Here is an 18829-nt window from a genome sequence, read left to right as displayed (position 1 = left end):
CTTAAGTAGTTGCCTCCCACTTTTGCCCCCACACAATGCTAAATCTTATGTATGCAGCGAAAGTAGGTAAACTGACCTTGCCCCGCACCTAAATTTGGAACCCAATCACCGCCACTGGTAGCAGACTTCAGACTTCAGTTCCAAAAGCCAGAAAACGTGGCAATAGGACTTCTGATCATACAATGAAAAGCCACACAGCAGGATGGACTGTTTTACTGTGGAATTTAGATTAGTTTTTTAGTAAATATCACTAGTAAGATTGTAATGTGACTGTAAGAACTCTAGGTGCATATGCCATGGGATTTGGTACAATTTTTTCTCCAAAATAGTTTTTCTGTATTCTTAATTTGTTTTATAACTTAGTCAATGTACAAAACAAAGATAAACTCAGAACATCAGTATTGTCAAAAATTTCTAGAAAGTTCTTGCAATTTCCTACATCTAAGCTCTCAGTGTGTTGTGTGTTTAAAATCTAATGAAGCATGTACAAGTTGTAAAATATATATGTTCCAGCTTCAACATTAACCCAACAACTCGTCACACATTCTGGTGGGTTGTGATTGGCTGCTCTTTCCTAATGCTTAGCGTATATGCTGTAAATCAAGCCCAAGTGCAACGGTATCTAACAGTGCCATCTATTGAAAAAGCTCGCAAGTAAGTAAGACAAATAAGTTTGCTACTAAATTGTACAAACATTTTTTTTTATATTAAGAAATCGTTACAATACATATCTTATTCAATGTGGAGGTAACCACTAATTTCGGCATAATATTGTCAATTAAGAAATAGCTTTTAATCTAAAAAATAATTTCCTACAATTTCATTACAAACCAGTCAACACGAAAATTCAACATTTTTATTGAGCAAAATTAATTTGTGGGTTTCCTCAAATAAACTAGTAATTTTAGAAATACATTTAAAGTGACATAAATACATACAATTTCAGAAATTTAATATTGAAATGGTAGTTGCTCCTTATCAGACTCCACCTAAATAACAACTTTTGTTTCCTTTCCTTCCAGTGCACTGTGGTTCAATGCAGTAGGCCTTCTGGGTGTTCTAACTCTGTGTTGCTATGCAGGATTGGTCATTTACACAAAATATGCAGATTGTGATCCTCTCTCTACAAGGGTAAGAACTTTTTGACAATTGTAATGCAGAACTGATAAGCTGAAAATGCTATATGATATAATATAATATATTCTGAGAATTACTACCCATTACAGCTGTAGCTTATTTTCAGTCTAAAATATTATCTGTATATAAGCATTTGGCATAAGTTCACTGCAAAAATAGAAGATGGAATCGCTGTGCTATCACAATTACTTCAATACGCCAAAGGTCAAATTGGATTCCAATTTAAGAAAGAAAAGTAATGCTTAAGTGGTGGAGCAGCCACAGGCTTAACTTTGTCCATGAATAAAAAATTTCTAATTAATATATTTAAATAATTATTTAAGATTTTTGTGTACAATAGAGGCAGATATGTGTATACTAGGCTAGCTAGGCTATCTCTGAAACCCAAACCAAGAGCCAGGAAAAATCCACTAGCAAATGGGACTGATGATTCACTTTCACATAAGTACTGTGATAAAAACACTAGTTTATGGGTGTCTTTATTTAAACTTCGTGACTTATGTATGATGATTTCCTCCATTGTAGCATGGCATGGCCAGGGTATATTTGATGGTAGTGTTTAGCACAAGCTCTCTAGGCAAGGGAATCTTTGCTCTCTGTAACGCCTCTCACTCAGTGTTGCCGAATGGAATACAAACCTGCTTAAACTGCAATCCATTAGAAAGTTGCTAAATCATATTATTATAATAATATAAAATATATTTAATTGATGGCAGAGCATATTTTCCACATTGATGAAAAGTTCACATTTGTATAAGAAAACATTTCTCTTCGGAACATAATTACATGGATGAAAGCAAGCTGTAGCACTTTCTGTACCCACGTACAAGATATACATCTGTACGTTATTACTCAAATTCACCAGGTTGGTTTCTAATGTATGCCCAAATAATAAAATCGTCTTTATTAGCGGGTGTGTTTCAGCCTGTCAGGGAGATTAATACAATACAATGGAATACAGGGTATACATTGAAAGAAATAAACACAAACTTAGGTTTTTTAAATGGAAACCCCATTTTAGTTTCAGCTCATTTGAAAGTATGGAAAAAATCATTAAGAATGGCATTTGTTACATTGTAATACATCAAGTAGTTCTCAAGTAAATGTAACCTAAAGTTGAGCATGAAGGCACACCCCTCACTATGCCGGTCGGCAGAGCCGAGCACAAATGTTGTCACACATACAGCCTGCACGCATGTGCTGCATTTTTCCTACACTCGCCATAGATAAGTATCATCCCGGCCTTTTCAGAGTCTGAAAATACTATTTTCTCAGCACCAGTTCTGACGTACGTACACTATTACAAATGTCTGGTTAATCAGTGTACTTTGTTATGCCCTTGCTTTATTTGATAAATTTGATAAATCAATTTGAAGGAAAAATGTATAAGCTGCAAAGTTTCAAAGTTGAAAACTTAAAGATTTGTCGTGATCAAACAAGAAGAGTTGATTGTTGCACTGTACTAAAAATTATGACGTAAATAAATGAATGCCAATTAAAAATTAGAAAGATGTTAATGTACTAACATTTATGTATGTAACTGATGGCAGAATGTTTAAACTTTATACTTTTTAAAAAACCCTTATTTGATAACTCAGAAAGATGTATCAGAACCTTTTAGATAATTTGTCAAGAGTTTACTTATGTACAACCCACAGTTGTTGGGAACTTAACAACTTTCCTAAGCACAGTGCATAGTATGCAGAAGAGTAACATGTTTGTTACGATATACGAATGGCGTCAAAAGGGGGATATGCATGTTATGACACACGAATCAACTTGTGAGAATGTTTTTTTCAAGCGTCAACTTCAGGTTACATTTACTTGAGAACTACTTGACATATTACAATGTAATAAATGCCATTCTTAATGATTTTTTCCGTACTTTCAAATGAGCTGAAAATAAAATTAGGTTTCCATTTTAAAAAAAAAACTAAGTTTGTGTTGAAAATCGTACTTCCTTACGTAGTTGAACGTATTGTGTCAACTAATTTCATGAGCCCCTCTCATACCTATATATCTGCGAAAGCAGTTTTTCAATATTTGTTGTTGTTCACGAAGTATTTCAGGTCGCAATGTTAGATGAGACACCCTGTATATATATCTGGAACAATGAGTAATACAATAATAATAATAATAATAAAGAAGTGAAATAAAATAATGAAATGATAAGTTTAATATGCACACAGTTGCTAAATGTTACAGTGGGTATTTTTATGATTGAAAAGTTGCTTGTGATCAAGTATTTTGCTGCCTTGCCAGTAAATACTGTTTAAGATTCTTATTAAATAGCTTGTGTCTTTTGATGGATGTAAGAGTGATTGGGAGGGAATTCCATTTTTTAGTGGCAGTTACAGTATATGATTTTCCGTAGCTGGTCATATTATATGCTGAGACTGACAATAAATTTTTTCATGGTCTTACATGTTCATGTCTGCTCGAAAGTAGCCAGAAGAGTGCTCAAAGTGGAGGAATGCTTGCAGTATATTTATGCAAATTACCTTAACTGGGGGGATGCCTTGTGATAATTTTCTAAATGTGGGGTATAGCATTCCCTTGAATCCCCCCTCCTCCTCACTTAGAGCACTGGTGGTTGCTTTTCTATGAATTTTGTTGTAAAAAAGCATTAAAAATCCATCAGATTCAGCAATTTTCCACTGAAGTTGGCATCTATGTTCCCACCGCACCTTAGAATTCCAGTTTTGTTATTTGGATCATTTCGACGTTGTCAGCTGTGTTGCCAGACAAATAAGTTTCTATTAACTATTATACGTGTATATATGTTATACAGGGTGGCTCAATAAGTCACTTAACACCCCCAGTACAAGGCCACTGCAGCGCGCAACATGGAAATGGTGATGACCAATCGTTATCAGGCCAAGGGGGAACCACATTGATGCCACCTACACGGTCGGAGGCCATCTTGATGTCCGCCATCTTGAATTCAACTTCACAATTTTAAATGGGAAGGGGGTCGTGCGACATATCAAAATGGGCTAGAATTTCACGAGAAATGCAATGGTGATGGTTTTTTCGACGTATCTTTAACCAGTAAAAAGTTATGACTGAATTCTTGTACCAATTTGCTCCTTTTCGAGGTGTTAGAAAAATGCCTTAAAATTTGTTTAGCGCTTCGGTAATGCATCGAGATCAAAGTGACGTCTATGGAGAGACGTTCGCATGCCATTGCACATTATTTTAATCGGATACATCCATGAAGAGCTGTGCATGAATGGTTGTCGCGAACAATTTACAGTGTGACGCTTCCATTGAATTAAAAGTCCTTCACAGTGACAAGGCTAATGTTTATGTTCATAAGGAAGTTCATAAACAGAATATGTGACCCTTGTCATCTGATAACTAACGTTGGACAAAAACTGGTTCATAACGTTCCCATAAGTGTTCTGGTGTTCTTCCCTATTGAAAAAACTCTGTAAAAAGTACCTTCTTCCATAAGCAATGATGAAAAAAACTGTTTATTTTTACAAATCCAAGTAGCCCTAAGCATTTAAGGTTCCGTTGATGGAAAATTGACTAACCAATCGTGTTCCACACAGCACGCCACACCATTAACTTACCAACACTAACCATTCAGCTTTGATCTGTCGCAAATGGGTTATCAGATAAAAATCATTGAATTGAATTCTGTTTATGAACTTCCTTATGAACATAAACATTAGCCTTGTCACTGTGAAGGACTTTTAATTCAATGGAAGCGTCACACTGTAAATTGTTCGCGACAACCATTCATAATGCACAGCTCTTCATGGATGTATCCGATTAAAATAATGTGCAATGGCATGCGAACGTCTCTCCATAGACGTCACTTTGATCTCGATGCATTACCGAAGCGCTAAACAAATTTTAAGGCATTTTTCTAACACCTCGAAAAGGAGCAAATTGGTACAAGAATTCAGTCATAACTTTTTACTGGTTAAAGATACGTTGAAAAAACCATCACCATTGCATTTCTCGTGAAATTCTAGCCCATTTTGATATGTCACACGACCCCCTTCCCATTTAAAATTGTGAAGTTGAATTCAAGATGGCGGACATCAAGATGGCCTCCGACCGTGTGGGTGGCATCAATGTGGTTCCCCCTTGGCCTGATAACGATTGGTCATCACCATTTCCATGTTGCGTGCTGCAGTGGCCTTGTACTGGGGGTGTTAAGTGACTTATTGAGCCACCCTGTAGTAATCTCTGTATTTTTTTTTTCATTAATGGCCTCAAACGTTTTACTTGTGGGGGCCACAAAACTGTTCTACCCCACTGTTAACATATGTGAATACATAGAGAGAGTAAAATATACATAAAATTAATGAATTTTTAAGCAAAGCTGCTTCCTTGTTCCATCATAATAATATAAACATAAGAAGACTTACATACAAAAAACATAACATGCATGTAGGCTAAGTGTTCATGCATTTATTTTATTACAACTAATAATCAATGATTACGTGAAATTTGTTTGCAAGAAAATTCCTGAAACAAGCAACTTTAACTCAGCTACTTTTAAAAATCAACTTTCTGAACACTGCCCTGGTCTTGGACTCAGCATATTCCACTGAATATGGTAGAGGATCCCCTCTTCCCTATAGTCAAATGATTAAGTTGCACTAAATTTTGCACACAAAATTTCAGTATAGATTCAGAACGATGAGCACAATTGGGAAACGACTGGAAATGAATCAGCAATGAGCTCCAATTTATGAAGTCAGGAAACAGCAGTGATTCGACTCGGTGCACTGACTATGTGATGTTCAGTGAAAATTTCTTGGCTGTTGGGCTATGAGGTTAGGTTAGTTTAATATGCCATAGGGAATTGATTGATTAATCAGTAGGCAATTGTATTTCAGTCAATCATTATATATTTGTAAACATTTTGACAGTAAAATATAATAGTTGTAGTAGTGGTGCAGCCAGTAGGGCTCTTGAGCCCAGGTGATTTCAGATGGGAAGGTTCCGACAATGTCTCTGCAAATCTGAGGCTTGCCCAGCCTCTAATCTGTGAGTGTCTGGGGCTAACAGTGGCCAGAGCATACTGTTCATGACATCATGTCCATGATGGACAAGGTTAAGGATATGATATGTATAGCCCATCCTCCACACTCACTTGGTCAGGGACGTCGGAACCAGGGGGGTGGTGGGGGCAATTTGCCCCCCACTCATCAACGAGAGGGGGCATTATGGTATTTTTGCCCCCCCCCCCTGTTCGTGGCCTAAAATATGAGACTATATTTTTCTAACATTTTTGATTCTGAAGAAATTTTGAGAAAATATTTTTGTACTCGTTAAATAAACCTGGACTTTAGTTTCTGCTAACATAGAGAACAAGAAGTACAGATTACGAATGGCAGTTTGGTCTCTTCAAACAAAATGGAATGTGAATTGTCTCTCCCACCCCTTCCCCCTAGGAATTTGCTACTTCTGTTTCGAGTTCCTCCAGGTTTTGTACAGGTGCACTCGCTTGTAACAATACTCTGGGGAGGAGCAGAGCTCGACGATGCACTCAGATAAGAACTGCCTGTAGTTCCTAAATAGATACGTACTACCTGGCACATTTCTGCGAAACAGGTTCCATGGAGGAACCAAATGTCCTTTGATGAATACTGGCCTCCCTCTCTCTACATGCTCGTGCCCGGAACCTCTTTGGCAGGAGAATATGAAGGTTAAGTAAAAGCATATGCTTTGTCTGGTGTTGCGTTGGCCAGTTACAGTCCGTTATCTATGGTGAATCGCCTGGTGCATCAAACCAGCACGTCCGTCGACCCCTACGTCGTAGTATCATTATTAATACAGTCAAATTTTGATTACAAAAAGGTGGTTGCAGGGGAAGAGTGAGTGAACAAAATGTCTTTGTCCCATGCCAGATAAAAATAATTGTTTGTACCCAGTTTATTGTGGGTTTATATGACCTTGGCTTGGTGGTTCCAATAAAGCAACTAATTTGATTTTTTCATAACTTCATGGGTTGTTTTGACATCCAAAATTATTTAAATCATATTGTAAACAAGTATTAAATTAAAATCGGGTATTTCAATCAACTATTGTTCATATGCAATATTCGTTTAATTATAGAGCCAAGTCAGGAAGTGGAAATGTTATTTTATTATGAAACAATATAAATTCGCCACAGCATTAAAATTCAATGAAAAGGAAATCAAAAGGAATTATGATAGAGAAATGTTATTGTATATGATTAAAATTTGCCACAAACAATAGTTTGATATTGAACACAGAGTTTTGTAATTAAATATAATGAACGTCGAACCATGAAAAGAAACACCAATTTACAAGCTCACATAATTCTTGGTTTTAACCTTCAACATGTTCAGCTTATTGCTTTTAGGTAGTAGCACAAAATTGTGTTTTTATAGAACACCTGTACGTCAGACTAAGGAACAAAAATCTTTGATTTTTCAGACTTCTGAAATATTTTGGTTGTAGGTTTCGGTTGTATATTGTATGCCCCCACCTAGAGCTGACCCTGGAAGAAGTTAAGTTTTGCTTTACAAGCCTTTCCAAGCACCATGTGGCTATTAAAAAGTTTGAAAAAAGGAACATAGTTTTTAAAGATAATTAAGACTATTTTTAATCGATTGTATCTTCCTTTAACTGTTTCTTTGAAATAATTTAGTGACAGTTCCGAGAACAACTATATATTACAAAAACTGGCTGTTTACCGTCGATAGCATAGTGGTTAATTCATTAAAGGGACAGGGTTTTCGATTCCTATGGAGAGGGGACAATTTCACAGCTTTGGAACCCAGCTCCAAATAATATGTAATGTTAATTACAATTGACAATATCTGTAAGTGACATTATTGAAAATCCATGACGTCACTTTTTAGATTTTTCTAATGTCACTTTTTTATAAAATCAGATTAACCACAAAGGTGACTGAAAAGCAGTAACTCTCCAAAAAAGGAGTGAGGAGGTAGGCGACGAGCAAGACTATTTTGTGGGTGGAGATTCCAATTATACATAGCCCACATTCCTAAATATCACATGAAAATTTCTCTTTAGCGGGCGAGAGTCCATTTAAACTACCAGGTTATTTACTACTGGAGTCTTCCCTGTTGAAAACCCAGCAATGAAACAGGAGAGAAATGCACCTGTCTATTAATTATTAAAGGTGTAATATCAACATAAAATATAATTGAACAGTCTAACATTTTTAATCACCTGAAAGCCATCGGTAACAATTTAGAATGATTGTACCCATATGGAATCTTACAACCTGCAACTCATGGAATCATATACAATACCTGCAAGGTGAAATGCTATTCACATGCCTAGCAGTTACATTATACCCTCTTCTACATGGAATATGAATGCAAAATTGAAACCAGACAATTTTTTTTAAATTTTAGGTCTTGCGTATATGATTCGCAAAAATTACATAACAGTAATTCCACTTCATATTTCTTGAATTTAAGTAGTGTTGATAAGAAAATTCCTTAAGTTCCAAAGAGTATAGCCCTCATGAATTTCGAGCTTTGAAAATGCATTCTTTTTATAAATAATTTGAACATTTAAATGCTTGTACACATAGCAAACTGCTTGTAAGGAACATGCTTTTATTGCCTGCAAGCAAGAATTTGACTTCCCTTGCGCTTGCATCTGACATTTTGAAATCAGGGAGGGGAAGTTTCAGGTTCGAATTCTGAGCCACGCATGAGTGTGTTATTGTTGTTGTAGCAATAAGTATTGCTACAACAACATTAATCTAATCATCATTCATCTAATTTTTATTCATTCTAATCATTATTCATTCTCAATATCACGATTAACTCAAGAAATAAAAATGCGACAAAAATTGAATAAAAATATAATTTTCCCTGGATGTCAACCAGACTAAATAAATAGGCTTTTGAGAGCTACCTCCATTCTTATCATCAGCCCAGAAAACTTGTTAACATCCCCACAATGATTTCTTGGTAATAATCAGCATCATTCAGCAGCATTAAACTTCAAGACTTATTTTAGGTAATACTTTTCTTTGTACTGGATGTCCCCTAAAATTTATTAATTTTAATATGATAATCGGGAGTAATGCTACAGTATAAATTGGAATATTACGGTACTTCTCACTGGCAAGTTCTTTTTACCTGCTGTTGAACCAGGGATCATTTAATTACAAGGTGATATCTGTAGGATGTCCAAAGGAAAGTGCAAAGGTCACTTGACCGCTGTACAAGGAAAAATTACCACTTTCTTTTCCCAAAAAGAATCTGGCGCCTATATATATATACACAGGGTGTTACTAAAGTTCGTTTCCAACGCTTAGGAGGTGATTCTACAAGTGAAAATAAACACAAAACTGCATGTGACGAAATGCCAAAAACGGCACCCATTCAGAGTTATTGAAGTGGGAAAAAGTGGGAAAATTATGTTTACAAGGAAATAGTGGCACAACGGCCAACCATATGACTGTGGCGAAGGGTGTTCCACAAAGAAATGAGGCATGCTCTATTCAAAATAGCACATGGCAGATGTGTGAAGTTGATGCGCAAGGGATTCCCCAAAGGAAGTGAATGGGTCTGTTGAAGTCATGGGGGTAGGGAAGGGTTTAGCGAGATGTGTTATCCACGGAAAGTGATATGTGGAGACTGACAACTAAGAAGAAAGTGAATATCCATAGTGGACATCACCATTACGTAGAAAAACAAAGTTGGTGGTGGTGCTGTGCTAGGTTGCATATGTGTGATGCAAATTTTGGTTGAAATGTGGTGGTGCACCATCGTGTTGGAACCATAGTCCTTGCCTCAGTGCCAAGGGCACGTCCTCCAACAGTTCAGGCAAAACATCACAAAGAAATGCATGATATGTACCACTACACAGGCAAACAAGGAAAATGTACAGCCCAATCAAATGGTCATGCACTATCCCACACCACACTTTAACTGCAAACCTGTGCTGATTGTGTGCCACGAGAATTGCATGTGGATTTGCAAAATCCCAAACGTAACTGTTTTTACTATTGAACACACCCGTTTTGGTGAACATTGCTTCATCGGTCCACAACACCCTGTTCACAAAATTCGGGATAGTTTCCATGTGATGCAAAAACCATTGGCAAAACACCACACGTGGGTCAAAGTCCTGAGGTAAAAGGTCTCGTAACTTTTCTAGTTTGAAAGGGTACATCCCCTCTTCGGATAGGATGCGGAACATATTAACATGGGAGGTGTTGTGGGCACTGGCTATAGTGCACATACTGGTGTCAGGATGGTCCCTGACAGCATTTAACACCGCAACTTCACATATCTGCCATGTGCTTCTTTGTATAGAGCATGCCACATTTCTTTGTGGAATGCCCTTCGCCAGCAAGATCGCCGAACAGCACTCCCCAGGACTTCTTTCTATGGGGAGAGATGAAACGCCTCGTATACGAAAAAACACCTGTCGTGTCAGCCGAGGAACTCATTGCACGCATTAATGTCGCCGCAGTGACGATAGCAGACACCGTGGGGTTGTTTGCTCGCACTAGACAATTGTAGATTTGGCATTGTCATCTTTGCGTGGAAGTTAATGGCAGACAGTTTGAACATCGTCTGTGATGTGATTCCCTCAGCACCTCCACTCTGCACACAGTGAACATGTCAACACACATGCAACCTAGCGCAGCACCACCACCACTTCCTTTGGGGAATCCCTTGCACATCAACTTCACACATCTGCCATGTGCTTTTTTGAATAGAGCATGCCCCATTTCTTTGTAGAACGCCCTTCACCATGGTCATATGGTTGGCCGTTGTGCCACTATTTCCTTGTAAACATAATTTTCCCACTTTTTCCCACTTCAATAACTCCAAATGGGTGTAGTTTTTGGCATTTCGTCACATGAACTTTTGTGTTTAATTTCACTTGTAGAATCACCTCATAAGCGTTGGAAACTAACTTTAGTAACACCCTGTATATTATGTAGGTTTATATGTATGTAGGAAAATAGATTGTAAAAATTGATTGGTGGATTTAATAACTTCCCCCGTTCCACTCTGAAATAAGTTCTGACGTCCTTGTCCTTGGTGCCTCATGGCATGATGCAATACATGGATTACAGCTCTTTGTGTACAATAATTCATCCATTGCAATATTTTTCTATGAAGTATAACAGCACTTACTTTTTTTACAAAGCAAAACACAGTCATGATCACATGCATTCAGGACACGGACATATATTGTTAGGTTTCTGGGATATCCATTTTTTAGAGACTGGGTGAACCCAGAGCTGTTCCATGTAGGGTGATACGTCCGCTATCAGTTTTTAGTAAATTTTATATTGCTATTCTATTAGACTGGATCAAATACAGAAAGTCATTTGGGAACATCACAAAATTGTGAAAACTGAAAGTCTCAAACACTCACCCACAGAACAAGAGATGAATAGGAATAAGTACATATAATTAAATAATATATTTTTTTTCAGCTCATCAAATCATCTGATCAGCTATTTCCATTGTTTGTGATGGACACACTTGGAGCAATACCTGGGATACCAGGCCTTTTTGTAGCAGGGATTTTCAGTGCTGCATTAAGGTAAATTGTTACTAGAATTTTAGAAGAAAAATAATAAGTTTTCTTTATTTAACAATACTATGTATGTCCATACTTCTGATGCTTAGTGCATAGTAAGAACAGTATGATTAGCTTCCTTGCAAAATGAAGGCTGAAGCTGTTAGTGAATCTATGTATGATTGGTGGATATGCCACAGGATAAAAAAATAGAACCTGATTGTTACATTTTATTGATGCTCAAGAAAAGATGTATTACATCTTTAATTTGGAATGTAACTATTCTGCACAAGGCTACAAGGTAACTACAAACTGTAGAATTGATAATGATTTTCAATTCCTGAAGTGAGAACTCTGATATTTTCTTTGCAGATACTATAAGAATAAACTTTAGAAGAATATAGATAGCATAAAGGTATATCTCCTAATTGTGTAAAAGTCCATTTTGTGCAAAGCACTAGCCTTTAATTAGTTGGAAAAAATAGCTTCATATTCAAATGGTAAAGATAAAAAGTAGTGAAATAAACCAAAAATATCCACTTCAAAAGTGATGGACAATAAATACAGTCCCATACTAGATATTTTAGTGCCCTAGGTAGAACTCTGCTTCCCCCATCCCCCTGGCATTACCAGGCACAAACATTTTATGTGCATCCTTCAACATTTTCTTCTTATGCCATGATTAGGGATTTTACATCCTACAAATTTTGAAAGGAGGAAACAAAGAAAAAATTGTTGAAAAATAATATAGGCGATATTTATAGATTCATAATTTACATTTCTGATTTTAGAAAAAGTTTATATATTTAAGAATATTTTAGTTATGTCTTAGTCTCTAAAGAAAATGTTTTAAAATGTGCTATTACTGCTACTATGGCAAACAGAAACACAAAATGTAAATTTCTCGGTCAAATATGCTGATTTTGTTGTATTTCTAAAAAAAAACATTGAATGGAGTCCTTTGTGTATGGTACCCCTAGGCTGCACCCCCCATCCCCCTAGCCTACCCCTTGATATGGACCTGCACAAATATATTCAAAAAGTCAAATCTAGATATTTTTTCTACTCAGAATTTTGTTTCTCTTTTTCCAGTACTCTATCAAGTGGACTCAATTCACTGGCAGCAATATTCTTGGAAGATATTATCAAAGACACGTGGAAGCTAGAGATGAGTGATGAGAAGCAAGCCAAAGTGTCCAAATTACTGGCTGTCCTGTATGGACTGCTTTCTTATGCACTAGTCTTTGCTGTTGAGAATTTTGGAGGAGTGTTGCAGGTAATGATCCTTACAGAAAATTGCTTCAATATGTTTTGACAAAATAATTTATTTAAACTATGAATAAGTTCTCGAATTAAAGTGGAAATTACATTTCTTGTCATAGACAAATATATAATTGTTTTATGCTTATGGAAGTACTTAACCCTTTGTTAGTATATATGTTCCAGAGCAACGTGGTTGGTATATGGTGAGTGTCGCACTCACATATGGGTTTCTTTCCTTTTTGTCATTTTCTAGAATATCTTTTTACAGTAATTATATCAAAAATAGTTTAAAAAATATGTATTGCCTAATATATATATAACTTGTAATTCAAAATTTATATTATTTATTATATAATAACAAAATTATATTCTTTATCATTATCATCCTTTGCCGTTTCCTGCCTCTGGCTGGGTCGGCATAGAAGTCAAGCCTCTCCATTTTTTTCCTGGCCTTCCACCGCTCCTCTCTTTCCACGGTGTTCCAATCCTGTCTTCTTCTCCTAACACTCTTGATATGATATATAAATAATAAAATGATATATCGTGATATTACTCATTACTCATTGCCTGTTATGAAAAACAAATTATCAAGAAAACACAACAATGTTTATAATTTTATTTTGAATTTAATTTTATATAAACTAATTTGTTAAACTTTGTAATAAATTCAATAATTTATTTCTTGTTGTTGAGAGAGTTTCTTCCTGCCCAGTATATTGAGGAAAAAGAGCAAGTAAAAATAGACTCATCTTCATAAGGAGATTGATCTGTGTTGCTTTCATTATCATGGGGCATTATCAACCTGCAACAAGGCTCTCTTCCGACTCATCAATGTTGGCCACTTCTTAGCATTCAGGGACCCGGTGCAGTTATACAGCTTAAAGGTTCTCATCGACAGCACCACTGCCTGGTATGAGTTCCCAGAACACTGGACCTTCAATATTCCACTATGTGCACAACATGACCTTTTCAACCCATTTCCTTTGAATAAGTGGCATTGCTTCTTGCCGTGGCCACCAACACTGCTTACCACTGGCAGAATATTTTAGAAAGATCCACTTTTTCGTCAGCTGTGACAATTTGATGCCAAAACTTGTCGTTTTGTGGATTTTGAAGCAATTGCTGACCAATGAAGACTCGTCATTGTTGTGTGTTGTGGTGTCAATTTGTGGGGAATAAGATGAGGCTGTCGAGAGACAAAACCCATTTGATGAAGAAAGAAAACCTGTCGTGCCACTTGCCGTGTACAGACGCTTGCATCGGCTGTCATGTGCTGCAGCAGGCATCTGCATCCATGGTACCTGGTCTCTCACATTGGAGCTTGTCTTCCACACTCATGTCCACAGACGAGAACTGCTTGAACCATTTCTGTGCTGTCTCAATGTTCACTGTGACCTCACCAACCACCACACAGATTTCCCTTGAAGTACTTCCAACTTCCACAGATTGTTAATGCATATACCATTGCCTTCAAATGTTACCAAAGATCCAAAGATGTTAGATGAGGGAAACTTGCAGACTGTTCAACAGGTACCTGACTGAAATCCATCTACTGGGATATTTAACATGAAGGAACTCTCTCATAGTTCCCATAGTGTGATGGAACTCCATCCTGCTGAAAAACTCAGGAAAAAGTACTGTATTCCCGATTCCATAGGCAAAGGTGAAAATCCAAATAGTCCTCAGCATTTACGTTTGTGTTGATGAAAATGGACAAACCAATCATGTTTCTCACACCACATAATTATCTTACCAGCACCAACCATTTGTCTGGGATCTATCTAATGCAGATTATCAGATGACAAGTATCACATATTCTGCTTCTTAACATCACCATGAACATAAATATTAGATTTGTCACTGTGAAAGACTTTTCATTCCAAAGGAAGCATCACATTGTAATTGTTTGAGACACCATTCACAATATTCATGCCGATTAGAGCCACAAACAATGGCTCATAATCTTCCCTCATGCCTTACTTATTCCATTTTAATTTCTAAAAAGAAGGAGAAAATGATTACATGAATGGACTTATTACTGGTTAAGATACGTACATTGAAAAAACATTTACCATTGCATTCATCTTGAAATTCTAGCCTGATAAGATATTTTGCATCACCCCTTTTTCATTTTAAATTTTTGAGTTGAATTCAATATGGCAACCAACAATGTGGTGGACCTCCACTTGACACACACAACTAGAGTTCCCCCTGGATCTAATGTGTTTCTACCATGACCAATTGTATCCAGCACAACTCCTATACTTTTTATAGAGGGTATTAAATGGCTTTGACTCAAACTGTATCTCATCTTCCAAAATTCAAACCTTTGAGAAGAGTTTAAGAGGTCCACACCCCACTCATTTGAAATAATTTTTAAAATATAACTTATTATTCAGAGGTGGTCTGCCGACATAATGAATGACCTTGTATCTTCATGTACAATAACTGTATTTTATTGATATCTTCAGAATAACTGTGTCAGCTTTCAAATAACTCATATAATTAAAAAATACCTAAAAAAATTGAAAATAGAAATCTAATGAAAAATATTGATATTGTAAATATAATTAGTGTGTGTTGATATGCACAGTGAAATATTTTGAAATGTTAATTCAAAAGTGTTTAAAGATAATCTTAATGTAATTAATAACCAGTTTAGTATTAGTGTTAAATGTTACTATACTTGGACTACTGAAAATGAAACTCCTCCCATTATTTTCCTATAAATACGGTCATGATTATGCTTATTTGTTTGTTTATTGTATACACAACATGAAGAGAAGATGAGACTATAGTATGCATATATATACATGTATATCCAACTATTTATTTTTATTTTAGGCAGCCATTAGTATATTTGGAATTACAGGAGGACCTGTATTAGGCGTTTTTACATTAGGAATGTTTTTTCCCTGTGCAAACAGCAAGGTAGGTTGATTGATATTTAATTGTATAATTTTTAAAAAATGTCATTTGGATAGATAAATCATATTTGTTGTTATTCACTAGGGCCAAATTGATACTGACGTATCACTCAATGGCATATTCTGAAAATTTGACGTTTTCTACAACAACAATTCTTATTTATTCTATATATTCATTATATATTAATTAGATATAATAGAAATAAAACACCAATGCAGGCATGGAAGTAAAACAAAAACAGAAGTCCGACAACTTCAAATTTTCCATTAATGTAGTAATTTTCTAGTATCTACAGGGTGAAATGTGCCGTGATCACTCTCCTTTCATTTCCTTTCCTCCAATTCCAGGGGAGTCCTTTCAGGGCTGCCAATATTCCTATCAGTACATATCAACAGGTGAATGACTATGAAGAGCGATGCATAGCGTTATGCAAAATTAGGAAGGAAAACATAACAACTGATGAGGGAAAATGCTCAAAATCAAAATAAAACAAATACCATCCTTTTAAAATCATCATAGCTTATCTGCATGGCTGGGGAGAGACCTGTGCTCAATCGCCAGCTCAAAACTTCGAAGGAGATGAAGAAAGTGAGTGGAAACATCCATCGCGACACTTTAGGCTGCTCTCATACTGAACTAGGCTTCGTGGCGGTTCCTCTCTCGAACCTTTAGGCCACCCTCTGACGTCAGCATCCTCGAGCATAAATCACCTTCGAAAACTATACAATCGTAGCTATTACATTAAAAAAATCACGAAGACAAAGCGTCCATCCTCATCTTTACCTTCCTATTTCCTTCAATCACCTTTCAATATCCTATGTCATCTGTTTCTTTACCTCGGCTAAAACTCAGTGGGCTAATGGGATACTCTGACCCCTCTCAGGTACGGGTATAGTAGAACAAATACATGGGATATGAAGCTTCAAGTGTTATGTACTAAATCATTTGATAGGCTATGGAAAAGGGAGATTTTATAAGTGAGTAACATCTGTTTCCGAAGAAAGGTCTGCGTCTTCAATAGGCTTCTTTATGGGCAATTATTTTCCTGAAGATGGTTTATTTTCAAGATACTTTTATAAATTTACATCTTACTTACAGATCTCCATAAATAAAGGACAGAACAGTTGTCTTTCTTATAATTAAATCTACACGACTTTTGCAGTTTATTTACATAATATGGATCAAGCTGTCATATCAGTTATATAAAGACGACCAGGCGCTTGCTTGGAACTTTATGAACGCTCCTTGACATAATGAAGCATAACTTTGACGTGACTGGCGAAGGTTTTAAGTATTGACTCCGATTTTAATATAAATTGGACATTATGGTCTGGCTTCAAGATATATGCAGAAATACAAACTGCTATAATTCGTAAAATATTAGAGACATCGACTTGATATCGGGTATGGCAACATGTTAGCATGTTTACAGGGCGAAACCTAACCATGCCAGATATCAACAATGAATAACCTGATAATCAAATAATAATCATGGAGATGAAATAATCTGAACTTATTCTTCCGTATGATGGCATGTTAGCATGCCCACAGGGCGAACCTACTCATACGGCAGAATAACTTTAAGTCCTGTTGCATTATGCAACAATTCAAAATATATTACATATAAGTTTCGAAGAGATGAAACTGAATTATCACAAATGTTGAAAGAAATCGTAAATTAACTTATTCTCACACATGGTGACATGTTAGCATGTCCACAGGGCGAACCTAACCATGCGTCAGAATAACAGTAAGTTCTGAGTCGAAATTTAACATTATTTTGCTAAGATTTTATTTAAAAATTTCAGAAAAACTTCAAAATAAAGTTTAAATTAACTTATTCTTTTGTATGGTGACATGTTAGCATGTCCACAGGGCGAACCTACCCATACAACAGAATAACTATGTCTCTAAGCTAATTTGGGAAGGAAGACTGAGTTCTTGAACCCTCCCATAAAGGGAGCTGAGTATTTAAGATGTTAATCCATTGGAGTCGGTGATGAAAATGCCCCTGAATTAGGTTCCGAAGCTGTATTTATACACCCGCATGTCAAGCAGAGCGCCTCCCATGACACAAAAGATAAACATAGCTACAGCTGTGATATTCAGAACTAATTTGTGTATAATGGCAATATTCTAAAGATTAAACAGTATGTTCCATAAGGTTCATTTTTCTATGTCTAAAACAACAGTTATGATCCTTAAAGTTTCTATAATATTCTCTACTATGAAGTTGTCACATTCTTAAAAACTTCTTTCCAATGTCCATAAGGCTTATATTACTAATAACTCCAACTGAAATTTAGCTCTTATGGCTTTCATAATAGTTCGATTCTAAACTGAGAACACATATTTTTGCCTAATTGTCAACAATGAAAGATTTTGCTTTCAAGAAGCTTGCAAATAACAAATTCTAAACTTCTCGAATGACAGAATTAGGTCATTAGTTCAACTATTAAATATCTCATCTTTCATAATGTTTTTATAGTGAATATAAAAGTAAAAATAATTAAGAATAATATTAAATATGACCGAATCTTTGATATGGTTTTGGAGGATCATATCAAGGGGATGGACAAAAATATGGAAACACCTGCAGAAATGCACATTACCTTCATTAATATCGAGTAGGACCACCTTTGGCATGCAGAACGGCCTGCAGTCGACGTGGAATGGACAAATACAGGTCGTGTATGGTTGTCAAAGGGATGTTGTACCTTTCTTCCTCCAAAGCAGCTGCAAGTTGTTGTATAGACGCTGGTGGTGGGTAGCGGGCTCGCACCTTGGTCTCCAAAACCGACCACAGGGGCTCAATAATATTGAGGTCTGGCGATTGTGGAGGCCATGGCAGATGTGACACTTCATCTTTGTGCTCATCAAACCAGTCCTGGACGATGTGAGCTGTATGAACAGGGGCTCTGTCATCTTCAAACACGACATCACCATCTGGGAACGAAGTTTGCATTTTGGGATGCAGCTG

At 36.3% G+C, this 18829-nt stretch overlaps 1 protein-coding gene across 4 annotated transcripts in view; it reads left to right on the top strand.

The window, feature by feature from the left end:
- LOC145987119 (sodium-coupled monocarboxylate transporter 1-like) overlaps positions 1-18829 on the top strand; it is a 138010-nt gene that overhangs the window by 103002 nt on the left and 16179 nt on the right. For all 4 annotated transcript variants that reach the window (XM_083121604.1, XM_083121605.1, XM_083121607.1 and 1 more), the window contains 5 exons: positions 514-654; positions 1023-1131; positions 11573-11682; positions 12751-12934; positions 15766-15852. In XM_083121604.1, the coding sequence (XP_082977730.1) occupies positions 514-654; positions 1023-1131; positions 11573-11682; positions 12751-12934; positions 15766-15852 (631 nt within the window). The remainder of the gene's footprint in view (positions 1-513; positions 655-1022; positions 1132-11572; positions 11683-12750; positions 12935-15765; positions 15853-18829) is intronic.

This window comes from Lepisma saccharinum, chromosome 4, assembly GCF_977018435.1.
Source record: "Lepisma saccharinum chromosome 4, izLepSacc3.1, whole genome shotgun sequence".
NCBI classification, from domain to species: Eukaryota; Metazoa; Arthropoda; class Insecta; order Zygentoma; family Lepismatidae; genus Lepisma; species Lepisma saccharinum.
Note: the sequence above shows the minus strand (reverse complement) of the source record. Positions and strands in the feature narration are given on the sequence as shown.